General features: G+C 41.3%; 1 protein-coding gene across 1 annotated transcript in view; it reads right to left on the bottom strand.

The window, feature by feature from the left end:
• The window catches only part of RASGRF2 (Ras protein specific guanine nucleotide releasing factor 2), a 90,301-nt gene that overhangs the window by 50,928 nt on the left and 14,039 nt on the right, over window positions 1–25,334 (bottom strand). The window contains exons 2-9 of the mRNA XM_077935891.1: window positions 16,024–16,130; window positions 10,579–10,726; window positions 9,812–9,901; window positions 8,495–8,748; window positions 7,766–7,845; window positions 7,243–7,436; window positions 3,726–3,835; window positions 2,526–2,644 (exon numbers count right to left, since the gene is read on the bottom strand). Of these exons, the coding sequence (XP_077792017.1) occupies window positions 2,526–2,644; window positions 3,726–3,835; window positions 7,243–7,436; window positions 7,766–7,845; window positions 8,495–8,748; window positions 9,812–9,901; window positions 10,579–10,726; window positions 16,024–16,130 (1,102 nt within the window). The remainder of the gene's footprint in view (window positions 1–2,525; window positions 2,645–3,725; window positions 3,836–7,242; window positions 7,437–7,765; window positions 7,846–8,494; window positions 8,749–9,811; window positions 9,902–10,578; window positions 10,727–16,023; window positions 16,131–25,334) is intronic.

A 25,334-nucleotide genomic window follows, 5' to 3' on the forward strand; every position in this document is an offset into this window, starting at 1 on the left:
ACAAGAAATATTAAAATTTATATAGTTGTACATTTTGCAGAACAAGCAATTTCTCAGACTGACCATACAAACCTATACTTATCTATTCTTTCTGTAAATTGCTTTGAGGTTTTATGACAATCAAGCAGTAATAAATCTTGTGAAATAAGTAAGATAAATACAGTGGTACCTCAGTTTAAGAACAGCCCTGTTTACGAACTATTTGGTTTACAAACTCCACAAAACCAGAAGTAGTGTCCCGGTTTGCAAACTCTGTCTAAGAACAGAAGCTGAACGGCGGAAGGGCACTAGCAGCGGGAGGCTTCATTAGGGAAAGCCCACCTCAGTTTAAGAACGGACTTCCGGAATGGATTAAGTTTGTAAACCGAGGTACCACTGTACGCTGAAGAAAGTCCCATTGATTTTAAGGAGGATTTCTCCCTGGTACCTGTGTGTAGAACTGCAGCATAAGTGATCCAAAGGACCATCAAAAAGGGGTTGAGTTAGTGCCAGGTACACTGATTGTTAGTATCAGTGCCAAGTCTTACACCTGTCACTTCCACAGCCATTTTAAATCCAGATCATTGGCAGATAAAGATTTTCCTCTGATCAGTAGGGCATTAACAGCTGAGAGAACACTTTAAATTCCTAGGAGACCAGATGAGGTCTCTGTTGTTTGTTTTTGTATCATCTGTTCAGAGAGCTAAAAAGAGCACTTAAAATGCATAAGCATCAACTTCTGGATGTGTGCAATTCTTCCAGCCATCAATAATATTTATAACAAGATCAAGGATTTGCCATTTCTTTGTCATGTGTTGCTTTTTCAATATGACTTCCACAAGATGAGGACTTCAATCTGTGGCACTTTCAAAACTTCTGAAGAAGAATTGTTTTCAATCAGAACAGTGTGAAATTTTAAGATAAACACTGCCTGCTCTCTTTTTGAAAACAAGACCAAAAAAATGCAAGCTTCATTGAGTATATGACGCTTGCTCAGTGTGGTCGCTGGAAAACAGAGCTGAGCAAGTGGCTACAGACTTTCCTAATGGTGTTTTCCTACTGGTGTCAGTAGCTTCATTTCTCATTTTCTTCTTGGAAACTTTCATGGATCATAAACTGGGCCTGCAACAAAACACTGCAGGGCAAAATGCTGCTGCTGTCCAGGATTCCAGCCAACCAGCTTTCTAATATACTTTGTTCCATCCCCCATCCAACAGTCACTCAGCGTTTAATCCCTACTCATCATGTTCAACTTCACTGGGCTGTCTTGAGCTTCCCCTTCCATCAAGTTGTTCGGGAAGGATTTGGTTTGTACTTCTGGGTTCCCCCAGAACCTGCTGTTGAAATTTTGGCTACAGAAGAAGTGGTACTTGGGCAACTGAGGTTGATAAAAGTGTGTATTAGAGGTAAGAAAACTATGTCCCTCCAAGGTGAAATTAGATTCAGTTCACATGAATTCTCATGAGAATTTTTTAATCCATAAATGTGGAGAGCTGAATTTTAGACTGGTGAAAATGAGAAACTAAGAGAACCTAAATGGAATCCTTCCATCCCTATAACTGATACTGGGCCATGCTGGCTGCAGCTGATGGAACTGGAATCCAATAACATCTGGAAGGTGCCTGGTGTACATTGTATTGTATTCTGCTGTTTACACAGAGACTCACTACAAGCTGAGTGGATGGGAGAACAGACTTTATTCTGCACAGAGTAACAAGCTTCTCCAGCCAGGCCCCACCTCTGAGTTAACTCTCCAGGAGCTGGCCTCCTGGGTCATAGCTACTTCTCTTAAAGGGAGCTTGTGCCAGATATTTAGTTGATAATGGATACCCTACATGTATGACTATGTTAACCTGCACTGCACATAGTTGTGTACCATAAATTCTGAGCATCCACAAAAAGCCACAGCAGAGGTCTTCCAGAAGACATGCATGTCCCTGGGCATTTCAAGAATACCAGATAATGTAATACTCTCATAACTTTTCTCCTACTCTGGCTCTGGCACTGAAAAGACAATCTGAAGGGAAAATTTTTTATCAGACTGTATCATTTTGAGCTGTTCCTGAAGCACAGATGAAAAACGGAAACAAAAGACAGCTGTTTTCATTCCTCACAATCTCTCCACCATTTGACAAAGCTTCAAGTACTCCAAGTTTCTCTTGTGCTTTTGCCCGAATGTTGGCATCATCTGGGACTGCAACATCTATTGGCCAGACAGACCTATTTTCCATGTTGCTGTAGATAATTTCTGGTCCACTGAAGACGATAGTCCGGTTATTGTGTATGTTACTTTCCCACGGGTGCTTTACTATTATTGTGCTGCTGTTTTTCATGACCCCTGGAAAAAAAACAGCATAGAGGTGGGGCTCAGCAGCAGCCCAAAACTGTGGGGTTAATATTCATGAATTGTATCTGGACAATCGCACACTTATGGTGCCAGCTATATATTGCACCCGTATTTTTCCCAATGATGCCAACATTAACTCTGGTTTTCAGCTATGCTCTCTTAATACTGTAGAAATGCATGCTAAAGAAAATGGTCTTACCTTGTCGTATAAAAGTTTGGCTGGTGTCCAATAATATATCACAACCCTCTACTATCATTCTTTCTATTGCCAGATTTTTCCGTATGTTTTCTGTGTCACTTACTTCATCATGCATCACTCTGTTGCAAAGAGAAAAGGGAATGTTCAGCTTCAAGAAATGAAGTGCATGCATAAAGCACATATAGCTTTCCCATACCTTATTACCTTCATCATGAGCAACTCTCTGCCAGGTCCCACCACCATGTGAGGCTAGCTAGGTGATGGCTAGAAAGTCTTTTTAGCACTGTAACCTGCATGTGAAATACTTTCTCCAAAGAAGCTTGCCTAGTGTCCTTTTAGGTAAAGGTAAAGGGAACCCTGACCATTAGGTCCAGTCGTGGCCGACTCTGGGGTTGCAGTGCTCATCTTGCTTTATTAGCCGAGGGAGCCGGCGTACAGCTTCTGGGTCATGTGGCCAGCATGACTCAGCTGCTTCTGGAGAACCAGAGCTGCACACGGAAACACCATTTACCTTCTCGCCAGAGTGGTACCTGTTTATCTACTTGCACTTTGATGTGCTTTCGAACTGCTAGGTTGGCAGGAGCTGGGACCGAGCAACGGGAGCTCACCCCGTCGTGGGGATTCGAACCGTGGCCTTCTGATCGGCAAGCCCTAGGCTCTGTGGTTTAACCCACAGTGCGACCTGCGTCCTAGTGTCCTTTTAGCGCCACTCAAAGATTTTTAAAATATAAATTTCCTTTGTACTGCAGCATGCTGTACACCTAGTTTGTTTTTCCAGGTTGGCATGTTTGGTTATGTTCCTGTGTTTTAGGTGGATTTATTCTTGAATTACTTATTATTATAGCATTATTCTCATAGGCAATGCTCTATTTCCACCACTGGAGGTAATATGCTTCTGAATGTCAGTTGCTGGGAATCACAAGTGGGGAGACTCAGACTATTTAAATTCGGCTCAAGACCAAAATAAAATAAAATAAAATAAACCCCTATCAATAATTTAGGTGCAACTATGCTTACACAATGCAATGCTGGCCTCTGAGTGGTCTCTTAAAAGTTAAATTCAGCTCTCTGGAGACACTGCATGTTTATTTTTGCTGTGCCCAAAGATACCATAATTCAATCTTTTGAAAATAATGCAGTGATTTTGTAATCCACAGTTTCCGTTTTAGCCTCATATTCATAGAACAAAAGGAGTCTCACCTTGAAAGCTCTTCTAGTTTAGATTTAGCAAATTCAAGGCTTTTTCTTTCTACGTGCTCATGCGGTGTGTGAGCCAGAAGTTCATGGAGGGTTATTATGTATCTAGGAATCTAAAGATGGGTGAAAGGGATTATCAGCAAGTTTATATTTAAAAGCACACTTGGTCTTGAAATAATAAAAAAATGAACATTTAAAAAGAAATTGTTTTTTAATTCTTTGCATTTATTTTCTTCTATCAGCATAAACTCACTCAACTAAAATATTTTCTACATTAAGAAGAAATTTTCAGGATAAATAAGTAACTTGAAAAACTAACAGTAGCCCCAATTCAGTGGCAGAGATTCTGTCTTCCAGATGTGCAGTGAATGCAGATGCACCCCATACTGTTCATCTAGGCCTCTTTAACTGCCAGGAGGTGAATGTGGATGCATAGTCCCATCTAGATCCATTAGTTTTTACATAGAATTAGTTGCCTGGATGTCAAACCGAATAGAGGCCTTCCTCTCCAGTTGTTCAACTAGTCCTAAATGTGTTTACAATGCAAAACAGATATGTCTATCATGAAGCCCATCAATCTCAGGCTACCAGAAAACTTTATCCCATGATAAAATGAAAATCCTAGTGTGGGTTTGTATAAGGCTGGCAAATAATGGCTGCATTTGGATCCAATGCTGAAAATTAAATCATGAAAACAAACCTCCGTGCACCTTGGGCTTGTACACTCTTTCCCTGCCCTCCTCGTGAGGAGGAGACTGGAAGCTTTCCTTTTAATTTCAGACTAACTGAAGTGCATCATATTTTCTGGACCTTAATCTGTGGTTAAAGGTAAAGGTACCCCTGCCCGTACGGGCCAGTCTTGCCAGACTCTAGGGTTGTGCGCTCATCTCACTCTATAGGCCAGGAGCCAGTGCTGTCCGCAGACACTTCCGGGTCACGTGGCCAGCGTGACATCGCTGCTCTGGCAAGCCAGGGCAGCACACGGAACACCGTTTACCTTCCCGCTAGAAAGCGGTCCCTATTTATCTACTTGCACCCGAAGGTGCTTTCGAACTGCTAGGTTGGCAGGCGCTGGGACCGAACGACAGGAGCGCACCCCGCCGCAGGGATTCGAACCGCCGACCTTTCAATCGGCAAGTCCTAGGTGCTGAGGCTTTAACCCACAGCGCCACCTGCGTCCCCAAAATCTGTGGTTAATCTGAACTATAATTTATGGAAACATGCCAGCTCCATAAGGTATTGCCTGAAGTTGTCTTGTTTCAGCAAAGTATAGTTAAGATTGACCACAGTTTGTCTGGATTTCAATGACACAACAAACCGCAGTTAATTTGAAATAGAAAAAAAAGCTTCCATCTCTTCCTTGGGGGTAAACTAGAGGAGGGGGAGGGGCAATAGATAAGACTGAAGCTTAGTGGAGTTCATTATTATACAGTGGAACCTCATTTGTCAAACATAATCTGTTCCGGAAGACCGTTTGACTTCCAAAATGTTCGACAACCGAGGCGCAAGAGGCAGTCAGCAATTTCAGTGGAGAAAACTGAGACTCACCTGAGAAGCCGTTCAACTTCCGAGGTGTGTTTGAAAATGGAGGTGTGGACACTTTTCCTCACTTTTCCAACACAAACCGAAACATTTGGCATCCAAGATGCTCAAAAACTTCTGGTCAGTCAGATCACTGCTGCGTTTCCATGTGTGTGTGCAGCTACAAGATCAAGGTGCAAATGCAGTAGCAGAGCTGATCCAGTGTGCCCACTGGTCCATTGGTTCTGTGCCAACCTTGCCGCCGCCTCATTTCTCTCTATCTTGGTATGCCACTGACCGGAGGTCAGGTGAGCCCCACAGCTCTGCCCCAACATCTGCTACTGCTTAAAGCTGACTAGGTAGCAAAGAAACCTAGATTCCTCCAAACTTAAAAGAAACACTTTACTTCCCTGATTCTACACTTATTTCTGCAGGAAACCCAGCAGGCTCTTTCTCCCAGGCTAATTCCCTGTTCCTCCAAGAAGAGCCTGTCTTTGCACTTTATTTTTCTTTAGGTTTACAACAGTGACTGAAGACTTGTGTTTGCTGCTGCTCTCTGCTGCCAGGGTTTATTGACAGAAGGAGACAGTGAGCATGTCTAGTGCCTAGTTTCTAGGTGGATTCAGAGGTCTTGATGGGAGTTTTACACAAGCGTTGCATGTTTCAAAAAACCACCATGACTTGAATTTGCAGGAACCCCTTTTCTTCATTGTCAGCGTTCAGACTGCATGTGCTATAATTAAGAGAACTGAATTTATCTTGATAGCAGAAAATTTCATTTATCACACAACCACTGGGTATAGGAACAAATAATTAAAAAAACAAAAACAAAATGTCTTCAAAAATATATTGAACAACAAGTATTACAAGCTCTTTCGAATTGTGACTGTAATATAAAAGGTTGTTATGCTCAAGACCCTTCCACCAGATAAAATATACAGTTATAGAGATGTTATTTGTAGATGACACAGCCTTGACAGCCCACTCCAAGGAAGCTCTATAGAGACTCATCAACCATTTTGCCCAAGCCTGCATGGAGTTCAGCCTCACCATCAGCCTGACAAAGACCAACACTCTGGGTCAGGATGTTGTCAGCACTCCACAGACCACAGACTTGAAGTAGTAGATGATTTTGTCTATCTGGGTTCCACCACAACAAGCAACCATTCCATCAAATCTGAGCTAGACAAGTGAACTGGCAAGGCAGACATACCCCAAAGGTAAGGGAAAATGTGATGCTAACGACCAATACCAAGATGAAGGTCTATCAAGTGTGTGTTGAGTACTCTGCTTTATGGAAGTGAGTTGTAGGCAACTTACAACCACCAGGAGTGATGCCTCAATGCCTTTCCACATGTGCTGCGGCAGGACGATTTTGTGCATCACATGGAAGTATAGAGTCTCAAATAAAGATGCGCTTTCCCAACTCCACATTCCCATCTTGCTCATAGTCCTGACTCAGCGACGTCTACACTGGCTTTGTCACATACACAGAATGGAAGATGGCAAGTTTGCCAAAAGCTTCAGGTACCAGGCCTGCTGGCACACCAACTCTTGTGTTACAAAAATGTCTGCAAATGTGACATAAAGGCTGGTAACCTTAACCATGTGGTTATAAGCCTTGCAGATGATCACAGTACCTGGAGACAAGACAGTCAGGTTGTCCACAGCAGTAACCATAGGAGGAATGACTGCTGGGAGAAGAAAAGAAACGCCATGGTGCACCTGTAGCAGCAAAACAGGACACCTTCTGTATTGGCCCAACTTGCAACAAAACACGTCTCTTCTGTATCAGCCTCTACAGCCACGGCAGGTGCTGTAACTCTCCAACGGTTTTACTTTACACCTGAAGGCGCACTCTTCCTTTGCCTCTCAAGACAGATGGATGCCAACAACAACCAACAACCAATCTGCTAGAGCAACAGCCATTAGTATTACTAACCAAGTGATATAAGTAGTGTTTATAACATGCCCAAAACCACTGTAACAACAAAAATACCTGAAACATGGGGTAAGTAAGGAATGTCTCGAGCATCCTGCCCTCGCAGGCAGGGTTGGCTTCATACTGCTTCAAAAGTTTGTCAAAATCTCTGTTCTGCTTGCAGTTTGCAAGGACCTGTAGACTATATTGATGATTCCGAACAAATTCTTGATAAATATTCAGCATTGGCAGCAGGATATCAAATAAATCAGCTATACAGAACAAAGAGAAAAGTAAATTGTTGCTGCCATCCACTTTTTTCATAGGTCATATTTAGAAATAAAACAGAACATTAAGTGCAAATTATCTACATCCAGAACTGCAAAATCTGAAGTCCTAACAAGGAATAGTGTTACCACCTTTTCTCTCTTGACAGAAGTTTTTCAGCCGCTCTGCATAATGAAACATACTACACCTTCCTAAAATGGTTATATCTTCTGAAAAACACACTTGACATATGCAAAAAAAGAGGATGCAATTGCTCCTAATATCCCCATATGGCCATGCAAAAATAATTATGGCCCTAGTGAAGAGCACTTACCTAAAATTAAAGTAGGCCAGTTTGCTATTCTTGCTTTTAATCCTTGATGAAATATTTCATGGAGAAACATTATAGTCTCACTGCGAAGAAATAAAAGTTGAAACAATAAACAAAAGTTGGACTCTGTCATTATAAGATATTCTTTGAACATTACTGCATAAATAGCTATAGTTCAAAACATCTGGAAGAAGTGGGTTATAATTTTTTATCAAATAAACAAAAGTATGTTACTGACTAACTTTTGGACCTCATCTATGTAGCATGATTTATTATTATTTTATTTTCGGGGGCGGGGAAAGATTTTTTGCCTTCAAGAAGGCAAAAGATCTACACTTCTACCTGAATATTTTTAAAAAAGAAAAAAGAAAAAAAGCTGTGACTGAAATACTCCGAAGAAGAAAGTTGGGAAATTGCCAAAGCTGGATTTACTTCATTCCATCATAATGGAACAAGATTTACAAAATACATCAAATACTTGTTTTATCCAAGCCATGCTTATCTGCAAGTAAATCTCATTGAACTCAATTCTAAAGATGTACCCGATTGCACTGTGATTACATTCTACAGTACTGCTGCTTTATCTTTAATTTTATTGTATTTGTTTTATTTCTCTTCACCCGTTTTTTAAACTGCCCTTTGTATACATTCATATTTGAAGATGAAAGAGGTCTGGACATATTTTAATTAATTAATTAATTAATTAATTAAATATATAAACACATGGGGTACCTGTTGAGGAATACACTACTGACGTCATCATGGCTAATTGGTGGTTTCTTTGAACTTGCAGCCATTCTTAACGGCCTTAGAAAGCAATTCACAAGGATGTAAAGCTGATGTACGTATTCAGATTCAGCCTCAACCATGTTGAAAACGATCTGATTTCTCTTTCGCATACTTTCTGCATGTGGAGAACAAATGTAATCCTGGACAATTGTCTTCCATTTTCTTCTACACAACCAACCTCGCATAAAACTCTGAACCTGGTAATTCAACAAAAGAAGAACACATTCTTAATGACCTTTGAAATATATATGTGTGTGTGTGTGTGTGTGTGTGTGTGTGTGTGTGTGTGTGTAGCTGCTGCTTCTTCTTCTTCTTGCACCTCTGCAATCTTCAGACATTGCTGTGAGCTGGGGAGTAAACTTTGTACACCTTTGTATGCTTATATGTAGATGGGTAGAACTCTCCATCAATGTAATTGTAGGCAGGTGGGTAAAGCAGTACCATTAGAGCCGTGAAAAGGCCATGCAGAAGGAGCAGCCTAGCAGCAATGCTCATCAGCTGCACATCCACAAATTCCTTGGTGCTGATGGGTTAATTATGCTATTCCCACCCCGATGTACACCCGTTGGGAGGTGGGATCAGCCATTAATTAGCATGCAGAGCTTAGGCTCCAATGAATACCGCCATCATTATCATGGGTGGGCAAGTGACCAGCCTGAGTACTAGCAGCAGTAGGCACAGAAGCAGTGCTGTGAGAGTTTCCATATGCCCCAGTTTGCTGTATGCTGGTGCCAGGCATGGTTGCCTTACACCAAGTCAAACTAATAGTCCTTTTAGTTCAGTACTGCCTATGATAACTCATTCCAGCAGCTCAGACAGCAGTACTTTCCAGCCCTACTTGGACTGAACCTGGGAATTTTTTGCATATGCAAAGCATTTACTTTTCCACTGAACTACAGTGTCAAATACAGAGCAATGCACAGAAATCTGTGGACTGGGCTGGATGAAGTAAAATCATAAGGAAAAGAAATCTTAATTAAAGTGGCTTGAAAACACAATGGTCAGTAAACCTTTTTCAAGCAGTTTATACTGGGTAATGTGATATGCACTGTACATATATCTACCCCAATTCACCATTATCTGCCTGCTCGACTAAATAGTATACTTCAGATATTAGGTGATCTTGCTGCAGTTTTAAAATTCAACACATACTGAGATGAATGGAAGATAATGGACACATAATAAATTATTTCTTCTAATTCAAAGAAGGGTGTGGACAAATTATTTTATAAACTCTCTTCCATTTAAACAGAAATTTACCTTTTTGATTTTCTTAATATCAGGATCTTCTTCTTCTTGGTTGCCTTGATAAGGTCGCATTCGTTCTTTTGTTTTGTTAAGAGCTACAATCTGTCAAAAGCAGTAAAATAAGAAAAGCCCATAACTGTTAGGGTTTTCTACTCAGAATTCTCAGTTCTGGAATCTAACTTGAGACTCCAATACCCTTAATTTCCAGATCTTTGAGGCTTCTTAGACTTGCGTTACATAATCACCTACCTACTCTAGGGTAGGTGTGCACAACCTGTGATCTACGAAGCCCCACATACCATAGCAGTCACCAGGACGTCTGTGGTCTCTGACTGCCTGAGAGTGTAAAAACAGGACTTAGCACTTGGCAGGCGACAACAGGTGGCTAGGAGGATGCATTTTAGCTTGGTGGATAAGAACATGTAAATTCTTGCTTTAGGGAAATGAAATATAATGCCATGCTACGCAATTTTTTTTTAAAAAATGGCAAAGACTAAAATAAAATTGCATTATTCTGTTGCAGTTTTAAAAGTCTGCATCATTAATGAAGATTACGAATGAAGTCAGGAAAATTATCAGGCAAGGAAATCTAAGTCTACATACTCAGTGGTGATTATTTCACAATTAACCTAAGGTTCAATTCATTCACATAATTTAAGGGGTGTTTTTTTTTGGGGGGGGGACATTGACTCAAAAGGGAGTAGATTGCATTCCTAATATATAAACTGGCTCATAAAGATAGTGATAAAATGTAACCTGCACATCATATCGGAACATACCTCTGATTTAAGCCTTTCGATTTCTGTGTCTTGATCTTCAAGCTGATGTCGTAACTGATTGGCTGAAATCTTTTCTGTCTCTACAATCTGAACTAGATGAATATATTTTTGCATTAAAACTTCCCGCTCAATCAGGATATCTGAATAGCTGCAAAGAGGAAAAAAGGGGAGGGTTGATGTTTCATTTAGCAGAATGCCCGCCACAATCTGTGTTAATTATGGTAGGTAGCACATTTAAGTTGAAGAAGAAAACAGTACTTCTGAAAATATTACATTAAACTGAGAGGAAAACAGACTACAGTGGTGCCTCGCAAGACGAAAATAATCCGTTCCGCGAGTCTCTTCGTCTAGCGGTTTTTTCGTCTTGCGAAGCAACCCTATTAGCGACTTAGCGCTATTAGCGGTTTAGCGGCTATTAAAGGCTTAGCGGCTTAGAAAAAGGGGGGGGAGCGGAAAAAAATCGCAAGACTCGCAAGACATTTTCGTCTTGCGAAGCAAGCCCATAGGGAAATTCGTCTTGTGAAGCAACTCAAAAACAGAAAACCCTTTCATCTAGCGGGTTTTTCGTCTTGCGAGGCATTCGTCTTGCGGGGCACCACTGTACATCTCTCCTACTCTAACGAAGTGTCAAGATATATGCTTGGAGGAAATTGATTATCTGTATCAGGCTCCCATCCCTAAACAAAATGACAGCAACTCGTGCTTAAAAGTAAGGGAAATATCTTTATTCAAGTTAGTAACAGACTCAGGAGCAAGGCCCAGAAGTCAAGAGTCCTAGGTAAGAGGTTTATAACCAAATAGCAGCTACAGTGATGTCCCAACAGTTGACACCCCCTCCTGCCAAGATTTTAAAAATGAGTTGGGGCAAGTTCACTTTTCATAGAATCATAGAATCATAGAGTTGGAAGAGACCACAAGGGCCATCGAGTCCAACCCCCTGCCAAGCAGGAAACACCATCAGAGCACTCCTGACATATGGTTGTCAAGCCTCTGCTTAAAGACCTCCAAAGAAGGAGACTCCACCACACTCCTTGGCAGCAAATTCCACTGTCGAACAGCTCTTACTGTCAGGAAGTTCTTCCTAATGTTTAGGTGGAATCTTCTTTCTTGTAGTTTGGATCCATTGCTCCGTGTCCGCTTCTCTGGAGCAGCAGAAAACAGCCTTTCTCCCTCCTCTATGTGACATCCTTTTATATATTTGTACATGGCTATCATATCACCCCGTAACCTCCTCTTCTCCAGGCTAAACATGCCCAGCTCCCTTAGCCGTTCCTCATAAGGCATCGTTTCCAGGCCTTTGACCATTTTGGTTGCCCTCCTCTGGACACGTTCGAGTTTGTCAGTGTCCTTCTTGAACTGTGGTGCCCAGAACTGGACACAGTACTCCAGGTGAGGTCTGACCAGAGCAGAATACAGTGGCACTATTACTTCCCTTGATCTAGATGCTATACTCCTATTGATGAGGCCCAGAATTGCATTGGCTTTTTTAGCTGCCGCGTCACATTGTTGGCTCATGTCAAGTTTGTGGTCAACCAAGACTCCTAGATCCTTTTCACATGTACTGCTCTCAAGCCAGGTGTCCCCCATCTTGTATTTGTGCCTCTCATTTTTTTTGCCCAAGTGCAATACTTTACATTTCTCCCTGTTAAAATTCATCTTGTTTGTTTTGGCCCAGTTCTCTAATCTGTCAAGGTCGTTTTGAAGTGTGATCCTGTCCTCTGGGGTGTTAGTGACCCCTCCCAGTTTGGTGTCATCTGCAAATTTGATCAGGATGCCCTTGAGTCCATCATCCAAGTCGTTGATAAAGATGTTGAATAAGACCGGGCCCAAGACAGAACCCTGTGGCACCCCACTAGTCACTCTTCTCCAGGATGAAGAGGAACCATTGATGAGCACCCTTTGGGTTCGGTCAGTCAGCCAGTTACAAATCCACTGAGTGGTAGCATAGTCAAGACCGCATTTTACCAGCTTCTTTACAAGAATATCATGGGGCACCTTGTCAAATGCCTTGCTGAAATCAAGGTAGACTACATCCACTGCGTTCCCTTCATCTACCAGGCTTGTAATTCTGTCAAAAAACGAGATCAGGTTAGTCTGACATGACTTATTTTTCAGAAATCCATGCTGACTATTGGTGATCACAGCATTCCTTTCTAGGTGCTCACAGACTGTTTGCTTAATGATCTGCTCCAGAATCTTCCCTGGTATTGATGTCAGACTGACTGGGCGGTAATTATTTGGGTCCTCTCTTTTCCCCTTTTTGAAAATAGGGACAACATTTGCCCTCCTCCAGTCTGCCGGGACTTCGCCTGTTCTCCAGGAATTCTCAAAGATGACTGCCAGTGGTTCTGAAATCACATCTGCCAGTTCTTTTAATACTCTTGGATGCAGTTCATCTGGCCCTGGAGACTTGAATACATCTAGACTAGCCAAGTATTCTTGTACTATCTCCTTAGTTATTCTGGGTTGTGTTTCCTCTGCTGAATCATTTGCTCCAAATTCTTCAGGTCGGGCATTGTTTTCTTTATCGGAGAAGACTGAGGCAAAGAAAGCATTGAGGAGTTCAGCCCTTTCTGTGTCCCCTGTTTGCATTTCACCATCTTCTCCTCTGAGTGACCCCACGGTTTCTTTGTTCTTCCTTTTGCTACGAACATACCCATAAAAGCCTTTTTTGTTGCTTTTAACCTCTCTAGCAAGCCTGAGTTCATTTTGTGCTTTAGCTTTTCTGACTTTGTGTCTACACGTGCTGGCTATTTGTTTGAATTCCTCTTTGGTGGTTTCCCCCCTTTTCCATTTTTTGTACACATCCTTTTTTAATCTTAACTCAGTTAAAAGTTCTTTAGATAGCCACCCTGGCTTCTTTAGGCACCTTCCATGTTTCCGTCTCATTGGTATTGCCTGAAGTTGTGCTTTTACTATCTCCCTCTTAACAAACTCCCAGCCATCTTGAACTCCCTTTCCTTTTAGTATTACTGTCCATGGGATCTCACCCAGCACTTCCCTAAGCTTTATGAAGTCGGCTTTCTTAAAGTCGAGAAATTGAGTCCTAGTATGCTTGGCTGCTCCTTTCCGCTGTATCGGAATCTCTCATTCTAAGAGCTATGTATGTGTTGTCTGGGTGGGTGCAGTTGATCCCACCTATTAATTTAAATTAATAATAGATTGGTAACCTCTCTTTCCCTCCAAAACCCCTAATTAAAAGACTGGCACAATATCAGTACATTCAATAATGAATGCCTGTGAAAGTGTGAGCTGGCTCCCCCTTGCAGAAAATAATGGGGAGGTCTTTAGCATGTGGGGCTCTAAAACACAACCAAGTTGTTAAGAACTGATGCCAAGACATTGCTCTCGAGGTCTCTGGCTTTCTGGCAGAGACATTGCCCTTAAGGCACGTGAGTAATTCAGTAGAATCAGTGCTGAAATCCTTTGCGTGGCTGTTGGACAAGGTGCACACAGAACACTGTAGGATGGAGCAGTATCACCTTCTGCACAGAAACATTCTATTTCTGCATGGGTTATTTTCCAATCAACAGATTATTTCACTTCCTCACACTTTTGCCTGCTTGAGAGGAACAGCTCTGCTCAAAAGCAATATAAAACAACGAATTAACAGCACAATCTTATACATGTCTACTCAGAAGTATGTCCCAAGGTCTGCTCAGGACTAGCCTAAACTGAGTATTCTAATTTTCTATCCCTTTTCTTGCTTTGCAATAATCATTTTTAAAACACTTCCTATTATAGATTTGAGATCTTTAAAAGGTCGACTCATTCCTATCCATATAATTCTGAAACTATGAATAAGCTATTTATTATGATCTAACAGTATTCTATCTACTCCAAGGCAGAAACTAGGAACAGCTATTAAATTTGGTTGCTGGCTTGGAAAAGAAACTCAGATTAAACCTAAATTATAAGAGATCATTGTGAGCTGTTTGAAGACAACAGAGGATGGCTTGAGATTTCTTACCATGATCATCACCCACAATTTATAAACTGCACTATCTATGTTTCCATGCTCATGAAAACAGTTGGCTACTCATCATCTCCTGATTTCACCCAGAGCTTACATCCTTTCCCCTCAGTGAAGACAGCTTTTATTTTACATCCCAGAGAAGAGAGGCATTGACATGACACATAACCATGTTGTCTGTAACTCTCACATGATCTTATTGTTGTAACGTTACCAGAACAGTATAGGAAAAGGAAGATAGGAGAAATCAGTAACATGTTTCCCTTACTGTAAAAGACAGACCTAAACAGTGAACCACAGTATGGCCAGGTATCAGTGAGGTGTAAGGAGATTCAAAGAAATGCTGGCCATCAAAAGAGCAGTGCTATCAAGCAAGACCTAATAGTGGCTGATTGCCTACAAAGGAAGAAGTGGCTACAGTCCATGCTTTCATGGACATTTCTCATGTCCTGACTGAAAGGAGTGCAAGAGACTCTCTTCCCTCGCAATCTGATTGGCTGGAAGTATCATGTTGACCAAAGTAATGCATTCCAACTCCAGCCATTTGAATCGTGTTGCCAGTGAAGTATGTGCTAAAAAAATTATCCCACCCTTGTTTAATAAAGAATGCTTCTCCAAATCACTGTACAGGCATTAGAAGTTCCCTCCACTACCGGCAAGACCTCATCTTCTGAAATAGTCCATTCTCCTTTGGCCTGCCATCTTACTTGCATCACATGCTCTTAATATAGCATTTCATATTATTAGTGCCACAGCTCAAGCCAAAAGTTGTTAGCCACCATGCCAGGCAGAGCAGTGAATCATACAGGGGCAATAAAAGGAAAATTACTACTGTACGGAAGTAAGTGTCTACGGACTTATATGTAGGGTATAGTGACTTACTGTATAGAAGTATCAGAGGGATGAGAGTTTTGCATACTTCCTGATCAGTGATGGTGGGAATAAACTGTCTCCAGAGGATCAAACTGCATGTTGTTTGCTACATAGCTTTGCCTTTAAGTGCAAAGGTTTCCAGAGTGGAAGCCTTATCCAGATTGGGGTCCTACCATGTGGGTTGAGAGCATTAGCCCATTGCTCCCACCATGCACCTGTAATTTGCATTGTGGGAAAAATTCATCTGCTTTAATGGGATCTTATTTCTGAAAGAGATTGCAAGGCCAGGACTAGGGCTATGGGGGGCAATCCCCCAACCCACCATGCTAGAGTCCCTATCTGGAACAGTCTTCCTGCATGTGGTAAAAAACAGCAAAACTCTGCCCTTCAAGGCATGGGCTGTACTGTGTAGTTTGACCCTCAGGACAACTCCAGACTTTTTGTATCAGGAGAAGAAGGAAGAAGATCAGTGGCAGGTAATGGTATTGTTGTGTGATCTGCTGAGGCCAGAATAGTACAAGAGAGAAGGAAGTAGATTTTTCCTCAGTAAACAAAAGGAGTGCTTGACTAGGTAGAGACTGTCAGTGGAGGTTTCATACCTGGCTTGGTGAATAGCCTCTACCCATTCTTCCCCATCTGCTTCCTCTTCACAACGGAGCTCAAGTGGCTTCTGTCCTTCATGACCAAAGAGGACGGTAAAATAGTACTGTGAATCATAAAAGAAAGTCTTTTAATGTATTAAATACATACAACAGTGCTTGAGCTATAAACATTCAGTTATATTGTTAAATAAATAACTCGGAAAACCTAACCAACACAAACAACTGAGCACTGGTTCAGGATTAAAACATTATAAATTAAGATCATAGGAAGAGGCCTATTGGGTCAGATGAAAGGCCTATCTAGTTGAGCCTTCTGTCTCTTACAATGTCCAGTCAGATGCTTTTGGGCAGCCCCCAAGCAGGGCATGAGGGGAAGAGTCCTCTCTTCTGTTGTTTCTCAGCAGCTGGTATTCAAAGGCATACTGCCTCTGATCATTGGGAGGTAGCTATCAAGAGTAGTAGTCAGTGATCTGACTTGTCCTCCATGAATTTGCCTAATCATATTTTTAAAGCTACAGAAGTTGGTGGCCATCATCACATCTTGTGGTAACTAATTCCAAAAGCTGTGTGAGAAAGTACTTCATTGCATCCTAATATTATGAGAAATGGTAACAACTTCTCTATCTAGTTTCTTACAGCACATATAATTTTATAAGCCACTATCATGTCTTTCCCCGCCCCCCAAACTGTGGTGGCTCCCAGATTGTCAAATTCCTTCCCCACAGAAGGACATTTGTCCTTGGTGCTATAAATATTTAAGTGGATTTTTAAAAACCCATTTAAAACCCACCTTCTCTTAAATAAGGCATTTCAAATTTTATTTTACTTTTTACTTTTAGAGAACTCTCTTAGATTGTATAGCTCTTTTTCTGCTAAGATTTATGTTGTCTTACATGCTTTAACTGGCCATTGTTTTAAAGTTATAGATACTGCCTCTGTAATTTGAAAACTCTGTTTTATGATGTGAAAGTTGCCTTCCCGAAAAAGGCAACCTATATACATTACTAAATAAAACAAACAAACAAACAAACAAACTTCACCAGCATCTCTCGTTGCTATTAATCACATCAATCATAAAGGCAGGAAGATTATTTTCGAACGGCGACTATCCTTGTTGTTGCATCATGGTTTCCCAGAAAAATCTAAAAACTACTAAACTAAAAAAAATTGTTTTGTAACAGGTTGTCAGCTTTGAGGTTACATGCAAGCTGGTGTGGGTAAAAGTGGAACGTAAGTACCAGCAGGTTTATGCTTAGAATAGATATGCTCTTCATATGCAACTGTCTTGGTGTTACTGCCTTTATATTATTACATTTTAATGAACATCAGAGACATTATGTACCAATTAGACCCTGTGAATGAACTGTATTGAAATGAAGCGATTCATGTGTATCTGAAATTATTATTTCCTAAATTATGATAAAAGGGTGCTTAACTAGCATATCTCAAAGCGAATAAAAAAAGGCATATATTGTCATTATAATGCTAAAAGGTGAACCCCAAATGAATGGTGCATGCTAACCTTGACGACAAAATTCACCCCACTATGAAACCATCTTTCATTAACCTAATTGCTTTCTGACAGTCACGGATGATAAGCTGATGTTCCTTCTATGGGAACTAATGACCAAAACGCTGTCTCTCTCCTGCCTTTGAAACATAACAAGCTATGGCTAGTGAGAAATGCAGAGATATGGTATTATGGCAGTGAACAGCTGTTCTTAAGATAGAGTGGCAAACAGATCTGAAAGTTAACTAAAGGTGAAACACTTTGAGACACACTTGTTTCCTTTAGAAAGCATGATGCAGTCTTAGTAGTTATGTACATAAAAGAAATATTACAATGATACCATCTTAAGTCTCCAATGATCTCTCATGCAATCCAAACTAAGCCTGAAATCATCAGCACTCAAGGAAGTGTGGGGAAGGGAGCAGGGGAAGAAAGAATGAAAATATTATAAAATTTCCACTTTTAAAATTATTTATTACTCAAAGGGTTGTATCACAGAATATCAAAGAAAGCACGTATAACGGTGGAGAAAAACCATTAAAAACCTCAACACAGAAACAGAATGACCTGGTTTGCATTGAATGCTAAACCATTGTTTAGTGCTACAAGGACAAGCCTGAAGTGTAGGTGGGTTCCCACAAGGCAAAACACAGTGATAACGTAGGGTTACCAGATGTCCCCGGTTCCCGGGGACAGTCCCTGGATTTACAAATCTGTCCCCGGGAAACGTGGCAGTGGCAGCCTCAGGAGCGTGGTAGTGCAGTTGGCTCTGGCTGGCTTCAGGAGCTGCTCGCTGCCATGGCGCCCACCATTTTTCCTCTCAGGAAGTCCCCATATGATGTGTCTTGTTCACAACACATCATATGGGGACTTCCGGAAAGGAAAAATGGCGGGCGCCACGACCGCGAGCAGCTTCTGAAGCCAGCCAGAGCCAACTGTGCTACTAGGCTGGCTCCGGGCTGCTGAATGCCACTGCCACTGCCAAAGGGGAACCGGGGACATCCAGCAGTACAGATCTCCTGCCCCCTGCCCCCTTTGTTTTGACTGATCGGGGGAGGCTCGGGAGTCGCGGGTGGGCGGCCGTTGCCCAGTTTTTAAAAAACTCTGCGCATTTATGTTTCACAGGGTGCGAAAGAAGGGCTTTGCACCTTTATACAATATGCATGTATGCTTGGGCCCAGGGTCTTTTGCCTCACCATCCCTACTATTGACTCCCTGTTGCTACTCAGCTTCCAAAAAAAAAGTGTCCCCGGATTCATTGAAAAAAATCTGGTAACCATAGATAACGGCAATAACATTTATTGAACTAACAGAACTGGACAACAGGGGCAAAGCAACCGCTAATGTACATTCCTGAAGGCCTGGGCCACTCTCACTCCTGACGTGATTGGCTGTCTAAACTTCCAAGCTGCAAATCATGACTTAAACTCTTTGGGCCAATGGCAGAGGCCCAAATCCTGAAATGTTCTGTGATTGGATCTCATGTATCGAATCAGAACACAGGAGCTCAGAATCCTTAGTGCAGACTCAAGCTCAGGCAAATACAGACCACTGAATACGTACATAACAAAGCCTCCATAAGGCCAAGCAAAAAATGAGGCTCACACAACTCTCACTCCTCTCTGCTCCTCCCATAAGACTAGTGGGATAATTTCTGCCAAATTTAGCTTCGCTTTCAAGTAAGTATGTACAAACTAGATATCCTAGTTTAAAACAAACACTTAGTTTAAGATGTCAGCTTCATAACTCATGGTTTGAAGTTGGCTTGTGTGAAAGAATTGGACTGTTTAAAAAGAAACAATGATCTTGTATAAAGTTTGGTTTGCGAATTACATGGTTAACTTGCTTCCTAAAGTCAACCTTGGCTTGCAGATAACCACTTCAGCATGTGGTCTGCAAAAGGGATTAAGGGAAGAGTGAACTTTTTAATGTTGGCTGGTTTGTGGTTTGGTTTATACAAAAAAATAATAAAAAAATAGCTCAAGGTCACAGTTAGAGAGGTACTTGCAAAGAAGGTGAAGATCAGACCTGAGGTGGTACATTGAAAACCAGAAAGAGCTGCTAACCAACATAAGATCCTAAGGATTCTGACATTTGCTTAACAGAATTTTAGCTCATAGGAACCGTTTTGGATAGGATCAGCTAGATGCATATTCTTATTTATTTTCATTTTTTTTAAATGCATGCATGTAACTATTCAGATGTAGAAACCTTTTTCCTAATAATCCTCCCCACTTTAGTTTTATGAACCAAGTTTATAAGATTACTAATCACAAGGTGTAACCAAAAGCAAACTCAGGAAATCCTAAAAGTGACGCTCCAGGTTCCACAAAAATGTGGCTTAATCATGAATTGCCATTATGCTTGGCCACTGTGAGAACAAGATGCTGGACCAGATGGGCCATTGGCCTGATCCAGCAGGCTATATGCATGTACGGTATATAAAATATTGTCAAGTCTAACTGTATTTCTTTAAGAAAAGCATTGCCTACTGTCTCACTACTGCTATATTCCACTATATGTTGAATCTTTATCTGATTTTAGTACTTATCTACCATTGCAGCTGTTAAATTATCAAAAAACCAGTTACCCAAAAAACTCTCATGCACTGATGTAAAACAAATACACCTAATTTGCTTTTGGAGTTGAAAGTTATGTGCTTAAATCAATCAGGAATGATTAAAAGAAATATTTAAAATGAACACAGCATTCTCGCTATGATTATTGAAAGGTAGAAATCAATTACAAAAAAAATTGTACTAATAAAACCTTTCATAACCGCAAGATCAGCTTAAGTCAGTAGTTTCCAAACATTATTTCTACTAAGGGGATCCACCAACTTATGAAATTCATCAGTCTACCACTGACTGAGAAGTGAATCTCTCTTAGTATTTTCTTGTGCAGCAAACTGTCAATATGTGTTATTTTTTACTCACACAAAGCCTCTTGGTTTCACCATTTGAGAATTAATAAAATTCCCACAACACTGAGTTAGACTGCCATAAAAATGATTTAGTATGTGATACGAAATATTTACAGCACTAAGGACAGATTCACATCTTCAGCTACTGATTTTCACTCACAAAACATGCCTCTAATTACAAGATAGGTACAAACAATATAGGAGTGCGTGTTCTACTTATAGTATAAGAGCCCATAACATGTTTGCTGCCCTGCAAGTGATGTCATGTCTAAACACTGCAACAGATGAGCTTTTTGCATACGCATTCTATAAATGAGTCTTCCAGGTAAGGAATCTGGGTGGCTACTGTTGGCGATAGAGAGCTGGTTTGGAAGTAGAAGTTAACCCTGACAAGTATTGTATTGACTATGCTTGCTCTCCCCTCCCCCTTCCTCCTGTAGTACAGTATGAACTTGAGGAGGAGATGAAGAACCTAGTCCAGGGGTCTGCAACCCGCGGCTCTGGAGCCGCATGTGGCTCTTTTACACCTTTGCCGCGGCTCCGGGGCGGATACTAGCGAGGGGAGGAGGCGCATTGTGTGCCCCGACACTCCCCACTGTGGCGGGCGCTGTACTGGCTGTGACGTCGCATGGGGGCAGTGCGTGCATTAGTCACGCACCGTCCTGTCGTCACCTTCCCACCCACTGTCAGATCGGAGGGCAGCAGCGCGCATGCTTTAAATGTCGCAATGGTTTTGCGGCTCCCAGGTTTTTTTTTCCTTCGGAAATGGGTCCAAGTGGCTCTTTTTGTCTTAAAGGTTGCAGACCCCTGACCTAGTCCAACCCCCTGCAATGCTGGAATCTCAAAATGTGGTTCCCTATCCAATTTGAAACCATACTGGACCCTGCTTAGCTTTGCAAATGTGCTATCAGTTTTGTCGCTGCACTAGAAGGGAACAGACATAACTTGGTAGAACTGTGTCTAGAGAGTGAGTCAGACCTAAAGTAAAAACAGTTCCAATTTTGTTGTGGGTGGCAGGAGAGAAGATTTCCCTAAGATAATTTGGAACAAGTAACACAGAAACCACTCACATTCCCGCCCCGAGGTACGTAGCTAGTTCCAATAAATCCTCCAAAAGTGTAATTACAGCTTTATTATTACTGTTATTAATTCAATTTATACCCCATCCTTCATGCTGCCCAGTGTGGCAGATACAGCAATGATAAGACATTAAAAGCAGCAACCAAAAACATACTTTAAAAAGAAGTTAAAAACATTCTACCAGTGTCTTTCAGTTATCAAATGTCTGGGGAATGTTTTTCCTGGGAAACAGATGCACTTCACTAGGCAGGGCAGTCTACAAACAGAAAAGGCCCTATCATGGCTCCACACCAAGTAGGCAGGGCTCAATGGAGACAACACCAGCAAGGCCTCACCTGCCGGGTGATGTTGAGCACGGCGCTCTTTTAGGAACTGGGGTCCCAAGCCATTTAGGGTTTTACATGCTAGTACTAATACATTGAATTTGGCCCAGTAGCTCAATGGCCGCAAGTGCAGTCCTTTCAGGACTGGTGACACAGGGTCCCATCAGGCTGCCCTTCTTACCAGCCTAGAAGCCACATTCTAGCTTCGAGGGCAGCCCCACATGAAACACATTACAGTAGTCCAGGCAGGAAGTTACTAGAGCAGAGGCAACTGTTTTTGAAGAAACAACTGAAGCTGGGAATAAGCACTCCTAGCCACTTGAAACCACAGTCACAAACTGGAATCCATAAATACTCCCAGACAACAAACCTGTTGCTTCAACAGGAGTGTGAACCTTCCCAGACCAGGTTGTGCACCCAATTCCCAAACAGAGGGGCCACCCACCCACAGCACTTCTACCTTTTAAGGATTCAGCCTTAGTTTATTAGCCCATTAGGTAAAGGTAAAGGTATCCCTGCCCGTACGGGCCAGTCGTGTCCGACTCTAGGGGTGCGTGCTCATCTCGCTCTATAGGCCGTGAGCCGGCGCCGTCCGAAGACACTTCCGGGTCACGTGGCCAGCGTGACGAAGCTGCAGCTGGCGAGCCAGCACCAGCGCAGCACTTGGAAATGCCGTTTACCTTTCCGCTATAAAGCGGTCCCTATTTATCTACTTGCACTTAAGAGAGCCCATTAGGGTAGCTCTATTATTAAGAAATTAGCCTCACTGTTATTGGTAAGAATGCATAGGATAACAACCTTACAATAGGAAGAATGGCGGAATTATGTTTAAGATGATGAACTAAGAAAGGAAAAACCGAATTAACTGTATTTTCAAAACAATATAAAGTAATAACTGATATCTAGTATGAACAGTAAAAAACAAATATATGGATGAACTTACAATTGCACTAATATTGTCTTATCTAAAAATCGCCATGGGAATAGTTGTCACTTGTTTGACAAATTATTCAAGTACTCTCCTAATGGAGACACATTTTGAAAAGGTACATGAGAGCTAGAAAATGCTAGGGAGGTATTCTGAGAGGTGTTTTGTTTCTATTAGTCCTCAGGGTCCCCCCACCCATTTGATGGATGCATTGCCATAAATATAAGTTTAAGACAGATGATTCATATTTTTCAAGATTTTTACACAATCAATGCTGTACTTTTTCTACTAGCTGCTTCAAGCAGTGCCAAAAAGGTGGGTAAAATGAGCAATTTCATGCCTCTACACAATTACTGGGAGTTAGGAGAAGGAAGTCAGAAAAACAGTTTGTGTAAGAGGCAGCCTCCACTCCACACCAGGGTCAGCCCAAGGGCAAAGAGCAAGATGGCATCACTTCCATCACCACCACCACGTTTGTACTACACAGTAAGCCAAGCCATGGTTTACTGGGACTGCGCAAATGTGTGGGCTCACAGTAAGCCATAGTTTGGCTTACCATGTCATGTAAACCAGGCCATTGTCAGGAAGTTATTCCCAATTGTAATTTGAACATGTTTGTATCGGTCCCACTCTGGACCAAAAGAAATTAAATTTGTCCAGTCATCTATGTGACATACCTGTTCTTTGAAATTAGTCATGTCCTTATGAAATTAAAAATGAATATATCCAGATTTAGATTATGTTTTATTGCACTGACCTAAAACAAACTGAGCATATGATTACTCACATTCTAAATACAAATTCTGCATTTTGCAAAGGAGTAGAAAAAACCTTATGCAAAGGCCATGAAGAAAAGTTTGAGCGTATTAATTTAGAATTTCCCATTGATTTTTTTTGTACAGAAAACTTCAGGCAAAACAACAAATAAAAGAATCAACACTATTCAGTTCGACGTATTCTTACTGTGTGTCTAACTGGATCTTTAGCAGCTATTCACAAGAGAAAAGGCATACACGTTGAAGTTTGGTCATAAAATGTATTTAAATATGGGCTTGCCTTCCATTTGGGCAGCGTGTTGACCTCATATGGCTACAGAGTAATACTTTCAACCTTTAATTTCTGCAGTTTTATTTATGATCTTTAAATGATCAAACATCATGTACAGCAGCATTCTACCCTGGGAAAACCTTGTGGCACTTTTCAAAATCTTAGCGTGAAAATAGTTTGGGGGGAAATATAAAAAAAGGAAGCAGCCTGGGACATGAAATCAACATTTCTTCCATCTAACTAGTGAATTGGTTTCCTGATGATATTAGTAGTTGTATACAGAAATGCATCCTCCAGTATTACATAGTAATCATGTGCTTCCAAATACCAGCTGCCTAGGGAGCTCTGCATGATCCAGCACCCTGCTGCCATTCCTTAGCTTCTCCTGCTCCATGCAAGCTGTGCTGGAGGGGAAGGTTTGCTTGTTTAAGCCATAAAACTGGTTTATGCATCAGGATGTGTACACAAAAATTCTGTGGTTCTTTAACATCTGTTAAAATCCTATCCTTTTATTTGACACTGGTAATATCAACCATACTCTTATGTTATTGTCATCTCTTTCAAAACTGAAAAAGCCAGCTTCTATTTCTTTGTCTTACCTTTTCATATTTCAGCCTATGATCTGCTTCATAACACTGTAATCTTAAGTCAATAAACCATGATTTATTGACTGAAGAAGAAGCTGTGTGGCTACATATACTCTCCTCACTTCAAGCTTCAGTGCTAGACGTTTCCCATGACATCTGAAACAGGAATCACTGGTTTAATAGCTGCTTACAAACCAGGAGATTATCAATTATAAAGCAGTGATGAAGTCAGTTTAGCAGTTTGGATGTCACAGGAAACTATGGTTTAATAAGTAAGGATTGAAGGGTGCAAGCAAGTCCATGTGTAAGAGAGGGACATGGAAGGAGCTCGCACTTGGGCCAATCAACCATGAGAACAAAATTGTCCTTGTGGGTGCAACATGAATGATACAAATTTATATTCCGAATTGATTACCTACAATCTATAATATATCTGAATCATTATGGATCCTATCAAAAGAATGTGAAATTTTAGCGTTGTTTTCCCTTTCTAACAATGGTCCTTGCAAATGTCAAATTAATTATTTGTACAAACATGTCATGAATCCAATTACTTTCTCAATATACAGTCACTCAAAGTAACATCGTCTTAACTAACTTCAGTTTGCCAATTAAATGTGAGAAGGGGAATTTCATCATAATTGGCAAAAGACCATATGGAGCACGAGTGTCCAGCTCCTATGGGGAAGGGGAAGAGACACAACAAAGGTTTAATTAAATCTACACAGAGCATGCCACACTTGGCAACAGAGGGATCATCATAGAACCCACATAGAGGTCTTTCCCCTTCTTCCAGCCCCTCAGTGCATGCAGCTGGGCATGCATGCAGCCAACTAGCTATTAACATGAATGCTCACTTCCTTGGCCAAGTGGAGGGGCCAAGCTAGTTAGGAATATGGCTTGCATTAAT

Source organism: Podarcis muralis, chromosome 11 (genome assembly GCF_964188315.1).
Source record: "Podarcis muralis chromosome 11, rPodMur119.hap1.1, whole genome shotgun sequence".
NCBI classification, from domain to species: Eukaryota; Metazoa; Chordata; class Lepidosauria; order Squamata; family Lacertidae; genus Podarcis; species Podarcis muralis.